Source organism: Callospermophilus lateralis, chromosome 2, assembly GCF_048772815.1.
Source record: "Callospermophilus lateralis isolate mCalLat2 chromosome 2, mCalLat2.hap1, whole genome shotgun sequence".
Lineage (NCBI taxonomy): Eukaryota > Metazoa > Chordata > Mammalia > Rodentia > Sciuridae > Callospermophilus > Callospermophilus lateralis.
Window position 1 is genome coordinate 1,520,166 of NC_135306.1, and position 18,492 is coordinate 1,538,657.

General features: G+C 62.4%; 1 protein-coding gene across 10 annotated transcripts; it reads right to left on the reverse strand.

Annotated features, from left to right (window-relative positions):
* Positions 1 to 392: 392 nt before the first annotated feature.
* Positions 393 to 12,531, reverse strand: Egfl7 (EGF like domain multiple 7). Of its 10 annotated transcripts, none has more exons than XM_077108764.1 (10): positions 12,109 to 12,530; positions 7,627 to 7,716; positions 4,105 to 4,226; positions 3,816 to 3,932; positions 2,757 to 2,872; positions 2,468 to 2,580; positions 2,232 to 2,396; positions 1,628 to 1,692; positions 878 to 1,040; positions 393 to 765 (listed from the first exon to the last, which is right to left on the reverse strand). In XM_077108764.1, exons 2-10 carry the CDS (start codon positions 7,646 to 7,648, stop codon positions 743 to 745), a joined length of 906 nt encoding a protein of 301 aa, XP_076964879.1. In that variant the 5' UTR covers positions 7,649 to 7,716; positions 12,109 to 12,530; the 3' UTR covers positions 393 to 742. The 10 variants fall into 10 exon arrangements, with proteins under 10 accessions (XP_076964879.1, XP_076964877.1, XP_076964881.1 ...); XM_077108762.1 differs by lacking the exon at positions 12,109 to 12,530 and adding an exon at positions 9,252 to 9,447; XM_077108766.1 differs by lacking the exon at positions 7,627 to 7,716 and having other exon boundaries at positions 2,720 to 2,872; positions 12,109 to 12,531.
* Positions 12,532 to 18,492: the final 5,961 nt, after the last annotated feature.

Consider the following 18,492-nt stretch of genomic DNA (forward strand, 5'->3'; position numbering starts at 1 on the left):
CCAGGGGCAATCTTCCAGGCTGCCTATGCTGCCCCCTGCCCAAACTGCTGGGTTAGCTGCCCTCCCAGGGTCCAGTGAGAAGGTCTCCAGCCCCAGCAGGGTGGGCTACCGTCACCCACAGTGCCTTCCTCATGGCTGTGTGGGGTCGAGGGGGCAGGGTGACTGACTGCCTGGAGACGGGGGGACAGAGGCCAGCTGTGCAGTGGGGAAGCACTAGCTGAGCTTACGTGGCGATCACGACCTCAGGAAGCTCATGGCCACCTGCCTCAGCCCTGACAGCACCGGGAGCCTGGTGTGGTGGGCCTGGAGTGTCTTCCCTGAACCCCACCATGGCAGTGGGTCTGCGCGGGGCAGCACCTTCCTCCTACCCCAAACCATCCATGGACAGCAGCTCGAGTCTTGATTTTATTCTGGCAGACATGAGACAGGCCTCTGCCCTGGTCCAGGCAGACTGCCCAGTGAGCCCCCGTGGTCCCCAGCCCTGGGCATGCAGCCCCCGTACCTTCCCTGGCCTCTGACCCACCAGGCCCTGGTAAATCCAGCCATGGCGGGAGGGCGTTCATGCAGAGGACCTCACCCCACACATAAGTCCTCTCTGGGAGCCTTCTAAGGCAGTGGGACAAAGAAAGGGCCCTTCCCAGTCTGCCCACAGCCATCACCAGGACTGGCATCGGGCCCAGCTAGGGGACTAGAGGTAGGGGAGCTGGGGTGGGTCAGTGCAGCCTGCAGTGTGGAAGGGTCCTCACAGCTCCTTCTTGCATGAGCCTAGAGGCAGAAGAGGGGGCCATGTCAACAGTCAGACCTGCCTGTCCCCATGGTGGGCACACTGGCCCGAGACAGTTCCCAAGCTTCCAGGGCAGGTGGCTGTGGCACTCACAAGACCCCAGCTGCTCCTCCAGGAAGGATATCTGCTCACTCAGTGAGTCAATGCGGTCCAGCTGCTGCAGTGAGTGGGCCAGGAGGCGGCCAGGGTCCTGGAGTCCCTGTTCCATGGCCCGCGAGGCCAGGCTGTGCAGTGGGGTGAGCACCAGCTGCAGCTTCTGGGGAGATGCAGGAGGCTGACGACCCAGAGCCAGCCCCTCTTACGCTTGCATAAGACTTAAGGAGAACCAGTGAGGGCTGGGCAGGCTGGGCAGGGCTGGGCAGTGCTGGCCCCCAGCTCTGGCAACAGGGCTCTTCTCACCACTAGAGGGAGCTGCTGCTTAAAGGGCCGAGAAGCTGGGTGGGCCTGAAGGACATCAGACAGGCCAAGGCCTGGGCACCTGGTCCTAAGGTCTTAAGTTTCGGTAGAGGGACGAGAAGGGTCTCAGAACCCATGGCTTTGTGGGAAGGCCAGCAAAAGCTTGACCTGCTATGGCAAGTGGAGGTGGGCTCTGGGTCTGGGCTTCCACTCCAAGCATGGTCTGGGGAGGGGTATCCAAGCTCAGCTCCTCCTGGCCAGGAGTCCCAGCCAATGTCCCACTGCCCCTGCCCAAAGAGCCCCTGGACTTCTGGAAGAAGGAAATGGGGGCCTTTGGGCTGCCCCATGGAGCCTCACAACCATCCCTCAGGGAGAACCATGTCCTGGGAGGCGGGGGGGGGGGGTCTGTGGCCCTCCATAGGACCAGGGAGGCCCCCCAGTCCTCACCTGCTCCAGCATGTCCACCCGGGACTGTAGCTGACGCACCTCCTCTCTCACCATGCTGTCCACTCCTGCAGGCAGATCCAAGTGTGGTCAAGAGGGTGGTCCCCACCCCACCCCACCCAATCCTGAGGCTGGTCTCTGATCCTGAGGACCGCCTGGCATGTCCAGCCCCCACCCTGCCCCTTGGTGCAGGGCCAGGCTTGCTGTGCTGACCCGGGGTCCGAGGCGTTCCTGGTGCGGGGCTGCTGACGGCGCATTATTACTCACGGTACGAGTTTGAAGTGTCACAGCGCGTACCAAAAGTAATAATGCCCCGTCACCAGCGGAGGCACGGTGATTCTCCAGGTTGCTGGTGCTTGCATCTCTTGGCTGAGGCGAGGCCTCAGGGAAACCTCCCCTCATGCCTTCCAGGAACCCTGGGGGCAGGGCCTCCTGCTCCTTCCACCCACAGAACTGCCCAGCAGCCCAGCCACCTGGGCTCAGTCCTCCCTGTGTGATGCTGACCCAGGCCAGGGCTGACTGCCCTCAGTGCACCTAGGGTGATACCCACCCACCTGCCCACTGCCCCAGGCCAGGCCCAGGAGTAAGGGCGGAGGGGTGAGCTCACCTGTTGTGGAACCTGGGGCCACCCTGGGGGGCCCTCCCTTGGGCAGACAGAGTGTGCCATCTGCAGATGGGCTGTGCCCCTCCCAGCACTGGCACCAGTAGCTGCCTGCAGTGTTGACACAGCGCTGGGGACAGCCGGCTCCTCCAGTGCTGCACTCGTCCACATCTAGGAAACGGGGGTCAGTGGTGCCCGCAGAGGACCTCCCCGGCCCCTCATGGAGGCATAGCCAACCTTACCTGTCTGGCAGGTGTCACCCTGCCACCCTGCAGGGCAGTGGCAATGGCCTGGATGGACACAGCTCCCTCCGTTCCCACACGGTGGCTGGCATATTGCTGTGGGTAGGGGAGGCCTGTCACCAGTGTAGGGTGACAGGGCCCTGCGTCAGCAGCCAGGGAAGGGGGCGCTCTGCAGTAAGGGGTACCCTGCTGGTCACCTGGGAACGGGAATCCTGATGCCAGGTACCCTCCAGGGCCCCCGGGTGGCAGTACCTGGGGACGGCAGTGTCCTGGGACCTGCTGCCCTCACCTGCTCCGCAGGCCCCAGGGAGCCCACTGGTCCTCTTCCAGCCAGGGCAGCAGGCGAATTGCAGCCGGGCAGGGGCCGGCCCAGGGCTCCGGCGATAGGCGGTCCTGTAGATAGTGCTGTAAGGGTGGGGACTGCTCAGAGGGGCTGACAACTGGGTGGCCCAGGCCTGGCTCTACCCTGCCCACTTGGTCTGCCAGCTTCTGAGCACCAGAACAGGGTCACTCCCAGGTGTCCTCAGAGGTCCTCTCCCCAGGGATGTCAATTCAGAGTCACTGCATAGGATTTCCCTAGGTGGCTGCTCCAGTGTTGAAGAAGCCCCAGCTGTGCCTGACACAGAGCAGGGACAGTGCGAGGCCCATGAGTGCCTCTTCATCTGGAGCCTATGACGAGGGCATCTAGCCAGAGGGGCAGGCCTAACCTGGTCCTGCAGCTGGTCACTGGCAGAACCAGCTTAACCTTGGCCTTCTTCATTTCCCTGGGCTCTGGCACCTGGGGTTATCATCTTCTACCTCTGGGGATCAGGAGCCCCTGGTTCTGGAGTCCTGGCCCCCTACCCCTAGTGGGGAGCTCACAAACTATCCTGTTCCTTCCCACCCTTTCCCAAGATTTCTGGGTGGGGCAGGCTAAGCTCCCTAAACTCCCTGCCTGTAGCTGAGTCTTGAGCCGCAGGACCCCAAGGCTGGTGTGTTAACCTGATGGATGTATAGAGGCCTGGGGGCCTCCATCCATGCCCTCAGGGACTGTCGTGGGGAGGATGACCACTGGAGCCCTGGGTACAGCCAGAGGGACTGAGACAGTTGCCACCCCAAGTCACAGAAAGCTTTAGCCAATGGTGTCAAGGGTGGGCAGGTGGGCTGAGCACCCTGGAAGCTAAGGGTACAGATGGGTGGACAGCCCCTGGAAAAACGGGGGATTCCCTGGGAAGTGATGTGCTCAGATTCAGACAACTGAGACCTACTGCCTTAGCTTTGGCTTGCCATCTCAGGTCAGGTGCCCTCTTGAGCCAGGTGGTGGATAGGTACCTTGGAGGGTTGGTCCTGGGGTCCTGAGGGCACTTACCGGTAGGTGCTGCAGGCTCGGTGCCCATCGCAGGTGGTGAGGAGCGGTTGGTACACACGCTGCACGAAGGACTCGGAGATGGGGCCCCTGGCAACTCCCACTGCACACACCCTGCGGCTGTGGCAGGGCAGGCAGAGGGTCAGAAGAAGATCCCACAGCCAGGAGCCACCCAGCCCCGGGCCCATGAAAGCCCTCACGGAATCCCCTTGAGATTTGGAGGCTGCCTTGTGGAGGATCTGAGGGCTCTTGGCTCCCACCCCTGCACCCTGAGGCCCAAGCCCTGGCTCACCTGGGCCGGTAGACATGCTCCGTGCCACCCACAGCCAGCACCAGAAACCACACTAGAAGCAGCTCCTGGGAGCCCCACATGGCCTGTGTGTCCAGGAGGGATGGCCTTCTCCTCTGGGTGGCCTGGGCACAAAGCAGGACCCCATAAGCCCTCCTGCAGACTCTTCTCTATCCCAAGCCTCTGGTGGAGACCGCACCTTCGGCTTTGTGAGGCCTGCCTAGCTCAGCCACTTGCTGGGGCCTCCTACCAGGGGGACAGCCCCCAGGGTCAATGCCAGCTCCCCCTGCTCCAGGTGGCCAGCCAGAGCCAGGCCGCTGTCCAGGGTTCTTGGGGAAGGAGGTATCTGGGCCTTTTGGGCTAGGGAGCTGAACCTGAGGGCACCCAAAGCTCCAGCTGGGCCAGTCATCCTTCCTTCCTCTGGCTGGTTTTAGGGCCCTTGTGGTCACAGGAAGCAGGGGCCAGCTTGACCTCCGCTCCCAGTCTGCTAACAGGGCATTAATGGGCAGAGCTGGAATTCAGCCTAGCCTGGGACTTGCCACCCCACCACAGCCCTTCTTGACTTTGAGTCCTTGTCTGCCAATAGAAAGCCAGTAGGGGGCACTGTGGGGTCTGTATCAGGTGCAGGTGTCTGGCCTCCACCAGCAGGTGCGCCATAGCCAGGAGGCATTATAGGGTGTACATCCTGAGGCCAGGGGAGGAAGGCCACAGCTGCGAGGAGCATCCCTGCTAGTCTGAAGCACATGTGCAGTCTCTGGTGTTCCCAGGGCAGTGTTCCCCAGGGCCCACAACTAGGGGAGTAAGGGGCACCCACAATGCAGATGCCAGTGGACCCCATCTCCAGCCCTCTCCTGGCTCTGGGTAGGGGCCAGGGAGGCAGGGGGAGGCCACCTGGGAATGTAAGAAGCTCCAGCCAGAATTAATAGTGATGCTGGGGGTGGAGAGTCTGCATGGGGAAGGGCATCTGCCTCCTGTCCTGTGGTAGCCCAGCGGGGTGGTGAGTTACATCCAAGGCTGGACATGGTGCTTTCTCAAGGGCTGGGCTCCTCCCGTGGGCTGCCCTAGCCCTGCAGGGCCCCCTCCCCACTCCACTGGGCAGGAAAGGGCCAGCAGACAGGCAGGGTGGAGCCTGGGGTAATGTCATGACTCAGCTTCCTCAGACACCATGAGGGTCTCTGAGGCCCTTCTTGCTCTGACAGCCCTAGGTGGTTACTGAGCCCTGGCCGCTGGCCAACCCCAGAGGGGAAAGGAAGCCTGTGCTGGCTTCCTGGGTCACTCAGCTGGGGTCAACTCCAAGCTGGGTCCCTGTATCATGGGGTTCTGGGTGGGAAGGCAGCTGGCAGGGGAGCTTCCCACATCCTGCTTCTGCTGAAGTAGAAAGAGGGGAGGGCAGGGTCTGTGAGTGGGCAGGGACAGTTTCTTGGACAGGGGTGTATCCTGCCAATCAGACCTGGCTAGGGAAGATTAACCCTAGAGGTGGTCCCTGGGGGAGGAAACCGTTGGAGGCGGGCCTATTGGTCCAGGCAAGAATCAGGTGGTCCTTGGGAGTTGGGACAGGAAGGAAAAGGTGGGCCAGCAGCCTCATTAGCCTGTGCTGGGCCGGGGGATATGGAGCTTGGCCTGGGGGCAGCTCCTTTCTGCCCCAAACATTCATCCACAGCACGCAAGTACTTCAGTCTGTCTAGAAAGGGAACCGTGCTTAAAGAAACTAGATTTTTGAAAGTCATGCTTTCCCCAAGGCCAGAGAAAGCCGGTGCAGGCGAAGGCTGGCAGAGTCTCATTTCCCTTCCCGTTCAGCCACTGGGACCCGGGGCGCAGCGGGCGGGTGGTGGCGTCGCCTCCAGGTTGATAAGCAATCATGTCCCCTCCGACTGTAACCAAGGGCCCTGCCCACCATCTCCCCTCCCCGACTGGCGGCCCGCAGCCCACACAGGGTTGGGGGAGGCTGGGTGCTTAGTGGGAGAGCCCTGGCCACCGTAGGGTAAGGACCCCATCTCCTCGCGCCTAAGCGGTGTCTGGATGTTATCGCCCAGGGAGAGGGTGGAGGGGCGCGGGAGGCAGGAGGACCCGACGCGCTTAGCGGGGGCGCGCTCTCCATTGCTCGCCTCCTGCCGCCGCCTCCTCGGGTCTGTGCGGCGGGAGCGGGGATGGAGCGTGACATCCCCTGGACGGCCCAGCCGGGCTGGGTTGCGGTGTGGGGGCCTCGAGGCCTCGAGTCAGCTTGGGGGGCGCAGGCCGGGGTCAGGGTGAGGGGCCGCGGCGCCAGGTCGCCAGCAGGGGGCGCCATTTCTCAAGGCCGCTGGGCCCACTCCCCCAGGCGGCCGCAGGAGCGGGGCTGGGCGTGGGGTCCGCGAGCCCCGCGCGGCCCAGCCGCGGCCCCCACGCGCTCACCTCTTGGGTCCCTGCAATCGCTCGGCGTCGCCCGGGTGACCGCCCCCAGCTCCGCTCCCGGTGGCCCCGGCCTCCCCGGTCCCGCCTGAGCGGCCCGCAGACCCCCGCCCCCGGCGCCCTACGTCCCGGGCCCCGGCTCCCTCCGCACTCACCGCGCGATCCGGGGCGCGCACGCGCCGCCGCCGCCGCCGCCGCCGCCGCCGCGCGCCGAGGGGGCCCCGAGCCCCGCCCCGCCCCGCCCCGCCCCCGGCCCCGGCCCCGCCCCACCTGGCGGCCACGGTGGAGCCCGGCCCCCGCCTGGTGGGCTCACGGTGCCGCCCCGATCCCATTGCACGGGTCGGGGAAACTGAGGCCCCGCGTCCGAGGGCTCCGGAGACGCTCAACGGGCCAGCGAGAACCCGGGGTCTTGGCTCAAGTTGGCCTCTGAGCGCTGCCCCGCACCCCTGAGTCCCCATTGCAAGTCCTGGTCCTTCCGGAGCCCCTAGCCCGGCAGCCGGTAGAACGCTTGGCGGCTGGGGTCACCAGACTCCGCTAGCGCTGGAAACCAGATGCGACAAGGGGCACCCATACTGAGTCTATGCTAACTCTAGCCCAAGGGTTGGGCCCAGGATGGTAATCGGAGCCGCCAACCCACCAGCCTGCTGGAAAGGAGAAGCTAATTTGACCACCTGCTGCCACTATGGGATAGGCATCAGGACCCTCCTCCCAGAGACCCAGTACCCGCCCAGAATCTCAGAGCAGTGCCCAGATGGGTCCTGGGTGTGACCTCAAGCTGCCCTCCTAACCATAGTATGTCTTATTTGGGGCAGTCAAGACCACTGAGAGCTCCTCCCTGTGGGTTGAAGACCCCTCATCCCCATGGTCACCTCCAGAGGCTCCTAGGCTGATCATCTCTCTTCTCCCCACTTCAATTTCCACATTTGTGTTCAGGGCTAAGGTGTCACAGTGCCTCTGGTATAATCACACTTCCATGCCTGATTATCTCAAGAGTGTGAGGCCCTGGCCCACCCACCTTGGCAGTTCCTTGACCCTGAGCCTGGCCCTGATCGGGTAACGGTTGCACACACAGGTGAAGTGTGCTCCTGGCAAGGCCAGGCCTTGTGGCTGCCACCTGTAGGCCTGCTGAGAACTCACCGGGTGTGGGGGAGCTCGTCATCCCCTGCACACTGGAGACTGCTGCTCTTCTACGTGAGGGGGGCCACCACAACTCGCTGGTGCCAGGGGCTGCAGGTCACAGATGGCATGTGAATTAGTGCCTTGGTAGATCCTTGGTCTCCCTGAGGCCCAGGGGCTGGGAAGGGGCTCTGAGTCCAGGCTCTGATGTGGTCATGGCACTGCAACCTGCAACCTGCACTAAACCTATAGACTCCATCCTGCACCCACCTCCACCCTAGGTCCCCAGACAAACTGGCCTCTTGGACCTGCCCAGGGAGCAGCCACAGTGGTGGGTTTAGGCTCCCATCTGTAAAATGGAGGTTGTTGCTCAAAGTCTGGCTCTAAGGACCAGGTGCAAAGAAAAAAGCTGGGTGTGGTGTGAGGGGCCTGCAGATGGATGGGGAAGGCCCACAGCTCTGAGCTGCACATGTACTGAAGGAGAGCCCCTGAGCGAGACCTCGCCCGTCTCCATTCAGCAGCCTCTGCCCTGGACCAACGGATCCTGGAAACCTCTGAAGGTGGGTCTAAGGGGATGTCTATTGTTGGGAATGGGGGCTCCTGGATTTCCTGACCCCCTAAATCCAAGAGGGAAGCTCTTGCTCAGTCCTGAGCAAGGAGCAGGGCTTGGAGGCGCTGGGAAGGAGAGTCCCCTGCCCCATCCTCTGAAGCTATGGCGGCCGCTCAACCCTTGGCCAGCAGTCCACCCCTCCTGCCCAACAGGCAGAGAAGATGCAGCAAAAAAGGAAGCTCAGAGGTGCTTGCACTGGTCCTCCTGCTCTAACCTGGGCTGAGGCCTCAGCTGTTCCTCACCTGAACAGTGGGCCTTCTTTGACAGGCTTTTTGGCACCAAAGTCAGGGGTGGGGGCCAAAAGACCTGATGCTGCTTTAGGGGATTTGAGACCTTTACTACCTAACTTAGGGGCTGGGGAGGAGAACAGGAGGCTTCCTTGGTGGACAGGGTGGGCCAAAAGGGTCACCCTGTGTCCACATTGCACCCTTCCAAGTTGTCCCTGAGATGGAGCCCCCAAAGCCAGCCCAGCAGGAGAGGGATGCTGCTCCCTGCCCCACATGCTGGCCCCCAGGACACATAGCTCGTTTGTGCTACAGATGGGCTTCGGGGTCCCTCCCTTGGGGCTGATCCCCAGACCAACATATTTCCCTGGGGGTGTTGTCCACTAGGGGCCATCTGAGAAGACCCCAGCCCTCAGCACACTGGGTTGCAGCAGAGGAATAGTGAGGGAAACCAAGCCCCGCTGAGATTTGCTGCCAATCCCAGGGGTTCCTCTGGGGAAGCGGTGGGGGGTGGCAGAGGTGAGGCTGTGAGCCAGGCCGTCTTCAGTCTCCCTGTAGAGGCACACAGCCACTGCGCAGCCAGGGATGAGGGGTGGGAGTCCAGGCTGGGACACCCACTAGTGGGTGCTTGGCCCAGAGACTCAGCGGGGACAGCACCAGCCAGAAAGGCAGGTGGGATTGCAGCTGGGACAGCATCCAGAGCTGGCCGGCTCAAGCCCAGCCAACGGGGGCTGCAGCCACCTCATCCCACAGGGGGGTACTCAGGGCCCTCTCTGCCCACTCCCTGCCCCCGCAGAGTCACCCTGCCATACCTGATGCCGCCCAGGCTTGGCCACAGCCACCACTGCTGCCTACTTGGGCCAGGCATGGTCCCTGCCCCTTGTGGGGGTGTTGGGTCCAGACACCCCAAGACACCTCCTGAGACCGGTCGCCTGTCCTGTCCGCTGCAGCCTCCATCTCGGCCTGCGGAGTGGCCGACTGGGGCATGGAGGCTCCTCCCGGGCAAGGAAGGGCGGCTTTTTATGCTGGGTCCCGTGTAAATCGGGATTGGGATGGGCCCTTCCCGACCGGACTTCCTGTGTGTGTTCTCCTCTGATAACGGGGATCTGTCAGCGAACAAACAGGAGGCTGGGGGCAGCGGGGGCTGCTGAGAGGGGCCAGCGGGCTGCCAGGGAGGGGGAGCTGTCTCCTGGGACTTCTTGGTCTGTCCCTGAAGCAGCCAGAGAGTGGGCTCTGGCTCAGCTGCAGCCTGGCTGGTGGCCCTCAGGACTGTGGGACAGATGATGCGGAGCCAAGGCCTTCCCACAGGCCCATCCATGTGGCAGAGGGACCTTCTGCGTCTTTGAGCCACCCCCAGATGACACAGTGTGGGAACTTGGAGGGGTCCAGCCCAAGGGAGCGGCCAGCCATGCTAAAGACTTGGCCAGTGGGTCAGGTGGTGCATGGCAGGACCCCTCTGGAAGGATCTGGGGGTGGCAGGACAGGCTGGACGGTCTGAGAACAGCCTGTCCTGTGGGTCCTGAGGCCCACCCAGGGTTGGCTATGGGAGGGGTGATGGGAGGGACAGACGTGAACTGGGAGACTCCAGCTTTCTCCAGGAATCTGAGCTCTTTCTCTTCAGAAAGAGCTGCCCACAGGCAGTAAGCCCTGCCCTAGAGATGGGCATGGAGGCCCAAAGCCCTGACCCACTTTGCAGGGGTGCTCTGGGAAGAGGGTGCTCAGGACCTGGAGGGCCAAATATGCTCTCAGTCCCTTGTCCTCCCTTCCTTGGCCTCCGGCAGGCTAGGGAAGGATGCAGGAGCTTTGGGGTGGCCAAAGTGGGAGCCCCTCAGATTCCGTGAGGTCTTACCCCCAGGTCTCGAGCTCAGCAGTGGGAGTCGAGGCTGGGCACACAGACCTTAACAATGGATGAGGTGGGATGCACACTGTGCAGAGGGCCAACAGTTCCCAAGGTCACACCCCAGACTGCAGTGGGCTGAGTGTGCCCAGGAGCAGGGCCTCACAACCTTGGCTGTCCTTGGGGCAGGAGACCTGCTTTGGGGTCAGCCCCTGCCTGCTTAAGGCCTGGGACGCCCTGGTTCCTCAGGTCCTGGGAGTCTCTCTTGCTCCCAGCTTTCTCTGCCTTGCCCAGATGAATACTTCAGGCCAAGAGAGAGGTAGGAGAAACTTGGCAAATCCCCTGCTGGGCCACTGGGCATTGGCAGGGTCAGCCCCCAGACCCCATGGCCAGTAGAATGGGCTGCTGCAGGCACCAGGCTGTCAGGGAGCAGGGGCTTCTGTCTGGTGACCCAGGCGAGCCCACCCTGCCACAGATGGTGTCCATCCCCTAGACTTGTTTCCTCATCTGTTCCATGGGAGTAAGAGGGGTGCTTGCCACCAGGTCTTGATGGTGGAAGGGGGCTCCTGGCATGTGGGTGTTGTTGGTCTAAGTGGGAGGGGTTTGGGGGCCTCTTTCAGGAGTGGACAGGCAGAGATCCCCATCCCCATGCCCCTCCACGCTTGCCTCCCTACAGTCTGGTCTTCATTCCCATTTAACACTTTAACCCCCAGCCCCCGCCCAAGAGTTCATCTTGCACACCAGAACCAGGGTGTCCTGCCGGTGTACAGGGCCCGTGAGACCCAGGCCCCAGCCTGGAGGGGCCCCTCTGCCCCTGGCTCTAGGGCCTGCCTCTCTCTGCCTCAGCCCCACACCCTGGGATTTGCTGTGGCCCCAGGGGCAGAACTAGCCTTTGTCCAGGCTGGCTAGATCCGGGCCTTTTGTATACAGAAGGGGAAACTGAGGCCCAGAGAGGGTGGATATCTGGCCCAGGTGAGCCGTGAGGGACTTGCTCTGGGCTCTGCTCAGGAGTAGCTGTTCCTCCCTTTCTCAGGAACCCCAGTTCCTCCTGGCCCCCAACCTGGACAGTCCAGGCATCAGACCTTGCTCAGGATGGAGGGGCTGGAAGTACTTGACAGCACTGGAGGGCTGGTAGGCCACCCTTCGCCCTAGCACTCAGCACAAGGGTCCCTGTGTGTCTGGATGCCTCGTGCTGGGCTCCTGGGTGCCAGCAAGGCCTTGCCCAATCTGTACCCTCCTATCTCTGGTCCTCTCCTGACAAGTTCTGCCTCCTTCTAGCCCCTCCCAGTCAAGACTAGGTCCCACCCAAGGGAAGGGGCCTTAGCACAGGGCCCCAAGTGCCAGGCTTGCCTGTACCCTAACTGAACCCCTGGGGGTGCTCCTTGAGCCTCCCCCATCCCTCAGGGGCCCTCAAGCGGGGGTCTAGGCTCTCCGCTCTGACATGGGGTATGTCGAGGAGAGGTCTCAGGATCCACTGGCTTGTCCCACTACTCCTTCCCTACAGATGCCCACTTCTGCCAGACCCCTCTCCTCTGCCCTCTGATGGCGCCTGTTTGGGATCACTGAATGTTTTGAAGGAGTCGGTGCGGGCCCCTACCCAGGCCTGTGCTGCCCCCACTGCAGACAGAGAGCTCCACCCCAGCCCAGCCTCCCCTCGCAGCCCCGCAGGTGGGGCCCTTGTGGGCCTGCTCCCATCCAGGCCTGAGAGCCCTGAGCTGGGGCCTCACCCCCTTAGGGTGGTGGAGACGCTGGCGCTTTGGTTCCCACACTGGGCCTCAGATTCCCATCTGTGGCTGCATTGGACTAGATTGTCACAGCTGCCTCCAGCCTACCTGTTGGTGTGCTGAGGTTGCTGGTGGAGGGGACGCAGCCTCGTTCCCACAGTGTGCAGGCCAGAGGGGAGGAGTGGCAAGGTCAGCCAGAGCCCCTGAGCCTCATGGACCCCTCCTTGGGTCCCTCACCGCTGAGCTCCTGGCCTCCACAGCCCCAGGAGAGGGCGGATCAAGCCCCTGGCAGAAGCCAGCGAGGGCATCTCAGGTGGTGTGAGACCCGGGGCGGTGGGCGCAGACTGTGAGCCGGGCTGCAGGAAGAGGGACCAGAGCACAGGGCCGTGGAGAGGTGGGCTTCCTGTTTATCCTGTGGAGCGGCAGCTGGCCTCAGGGACAGGATGGCTCTGTCAGCCGCAGGTCCAGCCTCATGCCAGACGTGGCTGCGCCTTCCCATCAGAGGCTGCGTCTGGCCCAGGGACTGGTCCCCAGTGAGGGCTGGAAGGGAGGTGGCTGGGCAGGGGTCACTGTGGGCCTGATGAGCTGACCATTCCTGGGCTGGGCCAGTCCGAGAGGGAGTGAAGTTGTGGCCTGTTGTTCTGGCAGTGTCCTGTGTGTGCAGTGCCTCCTGTGACACCCTTTTGGTTGACAAGGCCTAGAGGCCCAGGGCAGAGCTGCTGGCCCAAAGCGGCAGGGGGATGGAGCTTGGACATGGGCAGACTCTGGGGGACAGTTGGCCCCTTCCCCTTGCTGCTCCCGGTCTCCCTCCTGGCGCGCCCCCCCCCCCCCCCCCCGCGCCCGGCTTTCTGCTGTCCTCCCACTCGGAGCTCAGCCAGAGGCCCAGGTGGTGTTGCCTCCTTATGGGCTCTCAGCATGTCCCTGTGGGCTCAGCCTCCAAGTGTCAGAAAGGTCCCCCTGCCACCATCCCCACCTGGTGAGCCGCCACATTTCCTGTTTGGATGGCACTTCTACCCGCCTTGGCCTTGGTGGTGCCACGCTCAATTCTGCTAGAGCTCCAGAAAGGGGGCCTGAGGTGGAGCCCTTCTCCATGGGCATCAATCTCGGACCCCCAGGGTGGGGAGCAGGGCCCACCCTGCAGTGGGGACCAGGGCACGGGGAAGCACCGCCCCCACCTGGCTGGCTGTGTCACTTGGAGGGGGCTGGGCCAACCCCATGGCAGCAAGATGGTAGTGTAGGAGCCTGCCCATCACAGAGCCCTCATGCTGTGTCCAGGGACAGCTCTCCTGAGGAGACCATGCCCTGCAGGGGCCTCGAGATGCTCCTAGGCTGCTTTTGTCATGTGGCTACTGCTTGTCACCTTGGCCTGCTGGGGGAACAGGCTGCTGGTGCCTGGGGGCTCCTTTCAAGTGCACATAGAACATCCTCTTGGGACATGCACATGGGCTGTTCCTGGGGAGCCACTGGCCCAAGAAGCGGCAGAAGCCAGCAACCAGCGCCTGACATTCTCCGGGCCATGGCCTCCACAGTGCAGGCCCACCACGCCCCACAGCTCGGGGCACTTGCTGCTGTCCATCTTTCTTTCAGCTGTGCTGTGCATCAGTTGTGGCCTGGTTGTTCTGCAGTGTCCTGAGGTGACCACAGAAACCTCCCCTGTGAAAAGGCTCGTCTCACAGCGAGACATCTGGGGGTGAGAGCTCAGGGGCCGGAGTCCCCTGCTCACCAGCAGGCAAGTGTCTGGCGAGGCATGTGCACACCAAAGCGCAAGAGAGTCGGATGGGAGGAGCAGGAAGGTGCCACACACCAGCCATGAGCCTGGGTCCCCAGGTGGGCACTAGATCCCACCTGAAAACACACACAGAGGGCTCCAGTGGCCCCATGCGAGCCTTGCTGAGTGGGTGAGCTTGGCCAGAGCCGAGCCCCCACCTGGTGATGCTGCTAGGGCCTGGGGTCACCCCTCAGGGTCCTCAGCCCTGCCTCAGCTCATCCCAGCGCCCGGAGCTTGCTGTGGGAGCAGGAAGGGAGTTGCTGGGCCCAGTGCACCCTCCAAGACTGGGAACCCAATGGAGCTGCCACTCAACAAGCCGGTGGGTGGGGCGGCTGTCGCGGGCGAGGGGAAAAAACACTTTATCTCCAGGGCGGAAAGGGAAGTTCCTGAGATCGCGCTGGGCAGGTTGGTGGAGGTGGGCGCTAGGGCAGCACCCCAGCCCCCACTTGGAGCTATCCTGTCCCTCCTATGCTGCCTGGTAGGGAAACTGGGAGTTGAGCACCCTGAAGCCTTTCAGGAAGTAACCGGAGGAGCAGCTCCTGCTGCCAAGCGCCGTGCTGTGCTCCCACAGGCTGTTGCGCCTGCCCTGCCAGGGGACGCACGGACGGACCCCTCTGCAGAGGACGTAGACTCAGGGGACTGACTGCTCAAGGCTACAGACCCAGAGCTGCCTCATCCCCAGCCTCGGTAGGCACAGGGGCAGGGCTCCCTTCTCCCTGGTGATGACTGCTCACTGGACCCAGTGGTCAGTGGAGGAAGAGGGCTCTGGGAAAGGAGGAGTCACAAGTCACCTCAGCCCATCAGTCCCTCTTGTGGGGCTATCATGACCCCCAGGGACATTAGGGGCCCTGGAGGCTTCTCTCCCTCAGTTTCCCCATATGTCAGATGGGGTGAGGAAGGTCTCTGTAGCCCGGGGGGTGCTCTCCAAGCTTCCAGGCCTGGTGTGGACAGTCTGGCCCAGGCCTTCACAGGGGCACAGAAGGAGAACGCAGAGCTTGCCTCCCACTCCTGCTGGGGCCTGAGGCCCGAGCCCAGAGCTCAAGCAGGTGGCCCTGCAGCGCCTGCAGTTCCGGTGGCCCCTGATTTTCAGCCTCACAGTTGCCCATTATTCTTATTTTTAATATCCTTAAAAAATGTAACGAGAGGAAGGGAAAACAGGCCTGGTGGGGCCAGAAATCTCTGTTTCCTCTCAGCCAGGAAACAGGAAATGCGTGTGCAGGGGAGATGGGGAACCGGCCCCAGAGAACAATGGGAGCCCCTCCAGAGGGGAAGGGCAACTGCGTCAGGCCCGGGGCTGCAGGAAGCCGACCCCCGCACCCTGGCCCCTGGCGGAGACGTGGATCTAGCCTGGCTTGTGTTGCTGTGAAACTCAGGAGCTCCTCTAGTGGGAGCAGAGGGAGCTGGCCCCAGTCCGGGAAGTCAGGCTCCTGGGGTCTTAGCGACCATCTGACTGTCCTGTTTCACCTGTGTAAACTGGAGTCCAGACAGCAAGAAGCTGGCCTGGGCACCTGGGAGTAGGAGACAGCACGCTATGGCCATCCTGTCGGGGTTGAGATTGGAGGCTGCAGGTTGCCGGCCTTCAGCCCCCTCCACCACCTGCCCCTGGATCTTCTGGGGCAGGAGAGGGATGGGGAGGCAGGTGCTGAGCCTGCTGGACAGCATGAGCCCAGGGCTCCCAGTAACACTGCCAGGCCTCTGCCTGGCCGGGCTCCTGTGGGCTCCTGTCTTGTGGGTGCGTCAGCCTCCAGGTCTGCCTGAGCTCCACTGAGAAGCTGTACAGCCTGCCCACTTAAATATGCAATTCCATGTTCTAGGGAACAGTCAAGAGCAGCTGTGGGTCAGCGAGCTGTGACCCTTGGGCCCAGGCGCTCGCTCACCTACTACCTGTCTCTAATTTGTCCTCTGAACATTTCCATGTGTGTGGAGGGGGCAGTATGAGGTCTTTGTTCACTGGCTTCTTTCACTGATTGTCTCCAGATCCTTCCAAGTTGGAGCATGGGTGAGAGCTTTGTTCCCTCCTGTGTCGAGAGTGTCCAGTGTGACTGGGCACTCAGCGCTTGTCCTTGTCCATGGTGGGCCTTTGCCCTGTCTCTACCCTTGGCTGTTTTGAACTCACTGCTGTGAACAAGCATATGCATGGTTTGGCGGGGACTTTGGCTCCTTTCTCTCACGCATGCACCAGGGCCAGGAGTTTATAGCAACACGTGGTCAGTGGCTGCCCTGCTATGCCTTCCTAGCCTGTGGTTTCTGACACACAAACTTTGGAAAGCCCCAGGGAAGCTAGAGGGGCTAGTGGGGACAGGGCAGAGGTGTCCCCAGATCCTGCCAGGATGTGCACAAGAGGGTGGTGTGGGGAACGTACAGGAGCTGCCCTTCTCTGTCCTCCCCTGCCCAGGCACAGAGCTGACCCTAATCCTAACCCCCATAAGGCTCAGAGGCATGCCCTACAGTGTGCCCATCTGCAGTTGAGGACTGGGGCTTGCCTGAGGCTTCAGCCTAGGAGAAGCAGAGTGAGCTGGGCAGTGGCTGCCTGGCCTCAGAACCAGGTCTGTCCTCCTGGGTGGGAGGTGGCTGGAGGAGCAAGGAAGCAGCACTCCCAGCCAGCCTGGTGGGAGTGAGTCCTGCAAGACGGAGCCCAAGTGGGCAGGAGGCCCAGCTGTCCTCTCCTGCACCTGAGAGGCTTCTCCTCTCCTGTAGGAGCCCTTGGGCCAGGACAGGGTACAGGCTCCCACGGGCTGTGGGGCCAGTGGCTAACCTCTCTCCAAATGTCCAAGGGGCCGGACAAGATGAGACTTCCTTTCTGCAGATTCCCGTGGGGTCAGATCCCAGTGGGGGTCTGCCCTGGGCCTGCTAACCTGGCCAGACCCCCCCAGGAGGTGACCCCTGGTGTGCTCTCAGGCTGCCCACTGGAATGTGTAGCTGTTCCGCCTCAGCGCCCGGAAAGCATCTGCAGCCCCGACCCAGCCTGCTCTCCCTGCCCTGGCTCTTGATCCCGGACAAAGGAGCCAGGGCCAGGAAGGCGAGGCGCCACCCACCAGTGGGGCAGGGGCTGTGCTGGGAACTCACCAGCTCTGGGCCTGGGGCTCTCAGGTTCTTCTCTGGGCCCCCGCTTCTGCCCTAGATCCTAAGGGGTCTATCAAGACCCCTTCCAAATGCATCCACCATCATGCCAAGAGAGAACTAGGGCCCAGGGAGGTTGCCCAAGTCCCACAGCAGCAAGAGACAAAGCCAGAGCAGAATTCAGGTCACTCTGTGGCCAAGTCTGTGTCCCCTGCCCTCTCCCACCTGTGGCTCCCAGTTCAAGGGTTCCCATGGCTGGGCAGCCAGGTGCTCCAGGCCTGGGTTCCTGTCTCCTCTCCTCTGAGAATGGTGGTCCTGCCCTGTTCTTTCCCACTTGTCCCTCTGGGGTGACTGTGTGAAGGTGGCCCTGGGCTTTTCCCAGGCAGACGGGGCAGGGCGCTCCCAGGCCCTGGCAGCCGCTCCGCCCCAGGAGGGAGCACACCATGTGGGGGTTTCGGCACCACTGCCACAGGCCGCCATGTGGACCTCGGGACACCCACTGGACTCAGCTGGGATGCCCAGCTCCCCCGCCCCCACGCTCAGGCCTGCTGGGGACCACTGCTTCTCCAGTCAAGCCCTGCCCTGGACAATGGCCGGAAACCCTGGCTCAGACTGCAGGCCGGCACGTGGGCCCCGGGGGGAAGTGGGGGCTGCTGAGTGAGCCAGGCTCTCCCCCAGGGCCCTATCAGAAACCTGCTGTCGTTGCCTCCAGGCCACATGTGGACACTGCCCCTTGGAGGCCTGGGCAGGCAGAAGGTTCAGGAAGTTGGCCACAGATGGGCCTCAGGCCCTGGGCTCAGAGAGGGACTTCCACCTCGTCCCCACCACCAGACCCCATGGGTTGAGGGACAGAGCGGGAGGGCTCAGGAACTGTGGTCGATGAAGATGATGGCAATTGTCACCACTGGTGGGAGGGCTGCAGGGCACCGGACCCCCATCCCGTCTGGCCCCCCTGTCTGGAAGGACACTGCTCTGAGGGCCCCCTGAGAACAGGTCCCAGCACAGCACACTGGCAGGGAGGGCTGATTCTATTGCACAGCAAGGCTGCAGGCTGGGCCCTCCCAAGGACAGAGCCGGCATCACCAGGAGCCAGCACCAGCCGAGGGACCTCGGGGCGGCAGCAGGAAGACCACTCCAGGCCTGCGGATGATTTATTTGTTGATATTCATTTTATGATTCCAAAATAAGAATTGATTTCTTGCTTGTTGTCCAGTTCTCGAAAGGAGCCGGTTGGATCTGAGGCACAAAAGCAGGACAGAGAAGCCCCCACGACTCAACTTTTGGGAGCTTCTGTGAGCCAGGCCCTGTTCTTACTGAGACTGATCCTCACATGCCGGCAACCATTCTAGGGGAGTCCTTGTCGCCCCCACTTGACAGAAGAAGCCATCCACCTGAGTCCCAGCTCCATAGCACCAGGGGCAGGCCTCCATGTTGGTGACAGGGACAGATGTCCCTTAGATAAACTGAGGTGGAATTAAGACAGATATACACATTTTTTTTGGTACTGGGGATTGAACCCAGGGGCACTTGACCACTGAGCCACATCCCAGCCCTATTTTGTATTTTATTTAGAGACAGGGTCTCACTGAGTTGCTTAGGGCCTTGCTTTTGCTGAGGCTGGCTTTGAACTTGTGATTCTCCTCCCTCAGCCTCCCAAGCTGCTG

What these genes read in the sequence shown, in the direction of transcription:
- Egfl7 (XM_077108762.1), bottom strand. Translation starts at nt 9,426, where the DNA reads ATGCCCCAGTCGGCCACTCCGCAGGCCGAGATGGAGGCTGCAGCGGAC. An exon ending in GGGTGACACCTGCCAGACAG is followed by an intron (nt 2,397 to 2,467) that starts GTAAGGTTGGCT and finishes CCCGTTTCCTAG; the next exon opens with ATGTGGACGAGTGCAGCACT. An exon ending in GGCCCCAGGTTCCACAACAG is followed by an intron (nt 1,693 to 2,231) that starts GTGAGCTCACCC and finishes ATCTGCCTGCAG; the next exon opens with GAGTGGACAGCATGGTGAGA.